The sequence below is a fragment of the Grammomys surdaster genome, unplaced genomic scaffold, assembly GCF_004785775.1.
Source record: "Grammomys surdaster isolate TR1022 unplaced genomic scaffold, NIH_TR_1.0 430, whole genome shotgun sequence".
Taxonomy (NCBI): Eukaryota; Metazoa; Chordata; class Mammalia; order Rodentia; family Muridae; genus Grammomys; species Grammomys surdaster.
In genome coordinates this window covers 70,454-78,243 of record NW_021604849.1, presented here as the reverse complement: position 1 = coordinate 78,243, position 7,790 = coordinate 70,454, and the positions used below count along the sequence as shown (strand labels likewise).

The following is a 7,790-nucleotide window of genomic DNA, read 5'->3' as shown; positions in this document are numbered from 1 at the left end:
GCGGTAGCAGATCCCAACATGCTGCCCTTGCTAGCTTTCATACTCACATGCAACCATCCCAGAACACACACATAATTTTTAAAAAAGCAAATATTAAAAGTCAGTATGTGGATACATCCTGAGTATTTAATCCCTCTTTCTAAATACATTTTTAAAAAGTATCTGTTGTTTCTTTTAATGAATTTTGAATTCTGTTTCTTGTGAATTTCAGGAATAATGACATATCTTAAAAATTCTCTTGGAAATTTTCTTCAGTAACCAACCACAAATCGTTGTGTTTACTCAAAAACAATGAAAATGTTAGTCATTTGGGGAGCTATTGTGACAGGGTTTTGCTTTGTATAGCAATAATTGTCCTAGAACTAACAATATGGACCAGGTTAGGCTCAAATTCATATGTCTGTCTGCCTCTATATCTTGATGGCTGTGTTATAGGTCATGTAGCACCTTTTCCAGTGAAAACATAAGTCTTCAGTAAATATATCTAAAAATTTCCATTTAATAATAGAGAATATTTCCTTTAATAAAGAGCAAACTTTAGATATTCTTCTTCAAGGGGAAAGTCATATAAATACAATAAAGTGATAAGTATATTGTTTTAGTTAATAGTATGAAATAATGCAAATTTTTACTGTATTTCTATGGTCTCACGTCAATAATAAAATTATTTTCTTCTTTAATAGGAACCAAAATGGCTTTTGAAAATATTGCACTAGGAATTTTCCTCTTATCCCAGATCACAGTGGGAATGATTGGCAATTCCTCAATACTATTTTATTACATCATTTTGAAATTCACTGGAAAATATTTAATGCCCAAAGACCTGATCATAGAGCACCTGACTTTTGCCAATAGCTTGTTTATCATCTCAAAAGGCATTCCACAGACACTGTCAGATTATGGATATAAAAATTTCCTAGATGATTTTGGATGTAAATTGATAATATATATTTACAGAATAACAAGGGGGATGTCCCTTTATGCAATGTGCCTTTTGAGTTGCTTCCAAGCAATCACAATCAGCTCCAGAAACTCCAGGTGGATGATGCTTAAACACAGAGCCACCAAGTACCTTGGTCCCTCTTGCTCACTTAGCTGGCTTGTGCAATTATTTCTAAACATCTTGGCTGCAGCAAGAGTGTCAGGTCCAAGTTACAACAAAAATGCAACTAACAGGATGGTTCATGGGTACTGTTCATGGTTTGCTTCAGGCAATGTTGCAACTGCACTGTATTTATTCTTACTGTGCTTCTCTGATGGACTGTGTCTGGGTCTCATGGCCTACTCAAGTGTGTCCATGGTGAGTATCCTCTACAGACATAAGAAACAAGTCAAGCATATTCACAGTACTCAGCATTTTCTAAAAGCCTCTCCTGAAGACAGAGCCACACAAATGATCCTCATCCTGGTGTGCACATTTGTCCTATCTTACTCATTCTCCTCTATTTTGGTAATCTTTACAACCTACTCCAAATATCCAATGCTATGGGGGATAAGTGTGTTTACATTCCTAGAAATATGCTTTCCCATATTTTGCCCCTTTGTTCTCATCAGCAACATGAAGTCTAGGTCCAAAATATTTTTACCCTGCTTTAGTAAGAAATAGCCTTCTCAAACATTGAGGTAAAGCTTTATTTTCTGACATATTTCATATATTGGCATATGCTGTTATCTGTTGTGCAGTGCTAGGATATCAGTTTAAAAATATAAAGCTTTCTATAACTGACTCAGATATTATGTAGTATCATCAGTAGTTTTTTCTTTTTTTAATCATAAGATATTTTTACAGAAAATATTAGCCAATTATATATATAGATATAGAGATAGATAGATAGATAGATAGATAGATAGATAGATAGATAGATAGATATTACAATATTATACAAAATGTTGGTCAAAGTATGAGTGAACATGAGAAAATACACTGGAGAGACCAGACATTATCTGATTGCTCATGAAATGATTTTTTTTTTGTTTGTGTGTATATGTGTGTGTAAAACATCATTTTTTGTGAATGGTTATCTTTTAAGCATGTATTTGTGTATGACATGTATAAAATGCCTGCACATTGTAGAATATGGCATTATCTCTTAGGACTTCAGTTACTGATAGTTTTGAGCCATTATTGAGCAATAAAAAGAAAAACTGGGACCTCGAGAAGAGCAGTCAGTGCTGTTAAGTACCAAAATTTCTGTCTAACTCCTAACTGTTCTCATAATACTTTACATTTTTAATTTAGTATATGTGTGCATAATGTAGGTATGTAAAAAAACATGCATGCCCACTGCCCAGAGAGGGAAGAAAAATGTGTTGGATGCTCTGGAAATGTAGTTACAAGTGGAGGTAAGACACTATAAGTTTGCTGGGAACTTAACTCAGGACCTTTGCAAAATCACTAAAAGCTTTAAAAATGTGAGTCAGTTCTCCATCTCCAAGCTGTTGTTTATATCTTCCCATTTTTAGGTCAACGGCTATTTATTAAAACTCTACACCAGCCATAGAATTATATCACCCAAATTACAAGTAGGTCTTCAGCCCTCAGTTGAATCTTGCAGAAACACCCTAACAGTCATATGGACAATGGAGGCTAACAAATACAAATAAATTCTGTCAATTTGACTCTCATACATATGATTTCTAACTATAATAATAAGTCTTTTAATAAAAGTCTGTATTTTGAGATTAAAGCGGCCCAGGATTCCCAACTTTAAAATTCCATAACTAAACATGAGGAGATAAATTAATATGTACCATAGTGGATAGAACAATCCCAAAACAGAAACAAGTATACATATGTATAAACACACACACAAACACAAACACACATTCATGCATGCATACATTCACCTCCTTTACATATCTGTTTATGTAAAACCCCAAAGATTTTCACTCGTGATACATTTTAGTCCCATTTCAGAAAACAGCATTCTATTATATTATCATGGAAATGGATGAACAGGGACCAGGGTAGGGATGTGGGGAAGGATAACTAATACTTGCAAAACCCATAAGGTAGGTCTGTGAATGACTATTTGAGGATTTCTTTTGGGTTATGCTATGCAGAATATTATGGCCATCTTTGAAGCCATAAAAAGTAATATGTGAGAAGCCTCCATTGAGTTTTTGGTCTGAATTTTTGGAGACCCCTACAATAGACTATTGCCATTACTCTTGGTTACAAACCAGAAATTGATGTCCTCTTGCTGAGGACAACATACACTTTGGATATGGGAAATGAAAAATCAAGTTCACAAAGATCAAGATGATTCAATCTTGCTGTATATATTTCATACCACCTGAGATGCATTCAGGGTATTGGTGGAAGGAAGTCATAAATAGTCTTGCACTGCTGTGAACAGTATGAACTATAACAATGACTGTCTTAGTAAGATACTTCCATTGCTACATTGGTAACAACAATTATTGTGGTAAACAGCCACTTTTTGTTTGGATTTGGTACCTCCTGTGTAGTAACAGTTCTCAATGAGTTCTCAGTAAGCATTGGAAAACAATTATTTCCAATGATTGTAGGAACTGAGTCACTGCTCAGTAGCAAAATTAGACTTACAACAACAAAAATAATTTTATGGCTGCAGATCCCTAAGACCATATGAAACTTGTGTTCTATGACCCACATATTGAGAATCACTGCTCTGCAGGAAACCTGGGGTTGAAAAATGAACCAAAAGTTCATGGTAGAGGACCTCACAGGACTCATGGATGCCATTATTTAGCTAAATGGACATAGTGTCAAAATACTCTTCAAATTATTATATCTACAGAAATAGATTTGTGCAACACTCAGAACTCATCCAAAAAGTTTCTGTGTGCTCTGAAGGTGGTCCTCACACTGACTAAATTGCAGAGTATGAGTGACTCTGTAATAACCAGTCACACATGGGATATCTACATCATTCCACTCTCTAAAAGTTCAGGTAACAGCATGTAAATACAATGGAAAATCCCAAAGAGTAAGATGTGAGGGAGGATCAGAGGAAATGAGCATCTACTGGCTATGACAGGACCACCACACTCAGAAACTCACAAAAGCTGTGGTTGCCTCCATAAGATACGCACACAATATTTGGCCAGTCAACATTACAATATGAGGGAGCAGTCAACCTTATAGTATAGATTCATGGTAGCTCAGGCCTAGCTGAGTAGCTATTGACAGTTCATGGCTTCTAGGCAGAGAGGGGAAGTATTTGAAAGGGTATGGTCCCTAAGAGGTTAGCCAAACACTAGTGAATAAACTTACACACCTATGACTATATGTATACTAGAACTTGACATAGTGAATTTTTAAAAATCAAATATATGGAAATGAGTGTATTTGGGAATGTGGACATAAATCTACAGGACTTAGGAGGACTGGCAAAGAGGTGGAAGTAATCTTAGTGCATTGTATATATATGTAACATTAAAATATTCATCAATATACTATATTTTAAAGTATTCCTATAACCATAATCTGCTCTTAAGTCTATACAGGAAATCATGTATATATTATAAACCATTTAAAATGAATTTTAGAGCAAACTAACCCAAAATAAGGGGCTACATATTTAACTATGCATAAGAATTAGTTTATAAACATGACATGGTCTACAACATAGTTTATAAAGAATGTGACAACTGTATACTAAAAATTAATCTATCTTTTAGAAAATGTGGCTTGAAGAAATGAAGAAAAAGACTATTCAACACATCTTATTCCTTCATGACTATCAACTTAGTTGTTCTTCAGAGTTTAAAGAAATCCTCAAGGATGTCTGGGCACTGGGAAAGGGTCTCAGTTCTTCCACATTTATCAACACCGTATAATCAACTTCAGTTCTTAGCTTTGTTTCTTAGTGCCTTCTTTATCCTTCCTTGTGACTCTGTAAACTCACAGATATGCCTTCTTCCCAGTTACTTCTAATTGCTTGATTCCTTTTGTTCCTGTGATTCAGACATATTTGCACTGACAAATAATTGGTAGAAAGTAATTTAAAAGTCCCTTATGTAGACAGTGTTGTGGATATATATTTGAGTTGAAAAGCAATTCTGTGAGCAACATTGCACAGAAACAGGCAACCTCAGAGGCAAGCAGAGCCTGGTAATGAGTGAGGAACATGACAGCATAGCAGGCTTAGAATTACCATTATCACCCATGAATTCTGATCCTGTGTTCTTATAAATAGCCATTCCATAGTTATAAAAATTGTTCTGATTTCCACAGTTTTGGATCCCAAATGCTCCAGTGAACAAGGTATAGCATTTATCAGTGGAATGAGAGAAAGGGTTTGAGGCACCCAAGAGGAGTCTGTAGCACAATATAAAATACAGAGGGTGAACCAGGCTGATATCTCTCCAGAGAGAAAGGAGATGTTTTTTCTTATGGTATGTGGGTAAAAAAGCCACAGCAGTGTCCCAGAGGCTTTCCATGCAGTGGGTTCCACATACAGGAGAAAGTCTAAGGTTCCAGAGGCTGGAGGCTTTGGTAGCAGCAGAGCCCAATGACACGAGAAAGTCCTTGGTTCCAAAAGGATTTATTTTCATGGTGGATGGTAGATGGATCTGGATGTACCCCCTGAAACTCAAGGCAGACCTGAGTTAAATAGGGAGGGAGAAGGAGGGGGTTCTGGGAAGAATTCTTAATTGGCTCCACCCTCTGGCCTTCATTAGTATGTAAATCTCTCTAGGGCCTGAGGCCTGTAGTCATGCCTTGTACCTATGTACTTTGGGAGGGCCTATAATGGCCTATGTGACTGAACAATGTAGGTCCATGGAGACTAGACTGCGTGTCAGGACCCTGGGTTCTGGGAATGTGGCTGAACACCTGCCATTTCTCCCTTGGAGTCTCAGGGTTCCAGGCCCATGTCCAGATAAGAACCAAGATACCCTTGCACAGTCCCACAATGGTGAAACATGGTGGTTGATAGACATTATGTGAAGATTGTGGTCTGGCTAAAAATTACAATACTTTGACCAAACTGCATAGATTCATGTTCTTTTCTTTTACTTTCTTTGCAAGTATCTCTTACAGAGCCATGGATTCTCTCAGCACTTCTCATTCTAGCCCCATACTCTAAACCTCTGTAACCCTTGTGCCTCATTTCTTTCTCCCAACTTGTCTTTTCTATAAAGCCAGACATTTTCACCATGTGCTCTTGGTCTCTTGGTCCTTCTCCTGACACTTTGTGCTTTCCAACTCCTCTCTCTTTTTTCCTTCTCTCACCCTACCCCCATTTGTACCCTACTATGACACATTCAGTCCACTGGACTTATACTGTACTACCTTCTACACCTGCTCTGGACTCTTCCTGATGCATCTGGATGTTTTATATCTCATATGTACAATAAAAACCTCCTCAACAATCCCTTGGATTGGTCATGTCCGCATTTTCAATAAAAATGTCCAAGTATTATGGATACTAGAGAAGGGAAAGAGCATGTGTGCAACATGTTCTTCTGGTCAAAATTTCAAAATGATTAATCTATGATGTGTGTATGTCACATTTGTTGGCTTCCATGCTGTAGTGAATTTCACAATCTGGGGATAGAAAATTATCTCAGTATTCAATAGCAACTATTACTTTTACAAAGGACTAGCTTGAGTTTCCAGGATTGACTCAGTGGACAACAGCCAACACAGATGATCCTTCTCATCTTCTGACCTCTATGGGCACAAGGAGTTCAAGTAGTACACAAACATACACAGAGGCAAAATATTTACATACATAAAAGTAAACCATTAAAAAAATATCTAACAAGCTACTAGAGAGTTTTCTTCACTTAGGTTCCTTCTGCAATTACATTCAGCATCCTGACAAGTATGAGCTGTTTAAATCACAGAAATTTCTTCTTCTTGTGCCATCTGTTCTGAGAGAAGGATGTTGAATGTCCCTAAATACTTGCTATGTTAAGCACTGAGGGAAGTGCTCTATTAAGAACACATTATATGAATTCTCTTGAAGAATTAAAAAGAATAGATCTACATGTCCATTTCTCATGTATTGATATAAAATGCATGTGGCATATGGCTCAGACTATCCTGTACTTGGGATCAGACTAAGAGTTCCTAATTTATAAATTGGTTATTCCATGGCCTCTTTCCAAACAGACCAACAACCCTGCCTATAACATCACCTACCTGAAGGGTTGAGAATTACTTTCAAATCGCTTTGTGTTAACAGTATCTTGGTGTAAAAATAAGAGCAAATTAGACAAATAGATTCAAAATAACAATTAGAAATACTTAAGAGAAACTTTTTCCTTGAGGACGTAGAGTATTTTGTATGTTAGAGGATGCATAGATGGCACAAAGGTTCATTGCTAAGCAATAGCCAGTGTTTGAAATGGCATGAACATTCAAGACTTTGCTGCCATACAAAAAACTTATTAAATACAGCATACATATATACAGGCAGAAAATACCTGCAAAAAAAAAAACAAAGAAAAAAACTAAACAGTTGACAAAAGAAAAATAATCATCCCTCCCATTTGCAAAGATGCTTGTATAACAATGTGGAAAGGTATGAAGCATGTGACGATCATCTAGATCAGTGCTTTCCAACCTTCCTAATGCTGTGACCACTTAATACAGTTCCTTGTGTTATAACCTAACCATAAAATTATTTTAGTTGCTACTCCATAACTGTAATTTTGCTAATGTTATGAATCAAATATGCAGCATGTCTGAAATGTGACCCACAGGAGGTCATGTTTCATGGATTGAAAATCACTGGTCTAGAAGATACAAACTTCAGCTGGCAGGTAGGGCATCATACTGCATAGCTATATAATTA

The 7,790-nt window shown here is 36.4% G+C and overlaps 1 protein-coding gene across 1 annotated transcript; it reads left to right on the top strand.

The window, feature by feature from the left end:
- Positions 1-638: 638 nt before the first annotated feature.
- On the top strand, positions 639-1,606 carry LOC114632831 (vomeronasal type-1 receptor 4-like). Its single transcript, XM_028781427.1, has one exon. It carries the CDS (start codon positions 692-694, stop codon positions 1,604-1,606), a length of 915 nt encoding a protein of 304 aa, XP_028637260.1. The 5' UTR covers positions 639-691.
- Positions 1,607-7,790: the final 6,184 nt, after the last annotated feature.

What these genes read in the sequence shown, in the direction of transcription:
- LOC114632831 (XM_028781427.1), top strand. Translation starts at nt 692, where the DNA reads ATGGCTTTTGAAAATATTGCACTAGGAATTTTCCTCTTATCCCAGATC.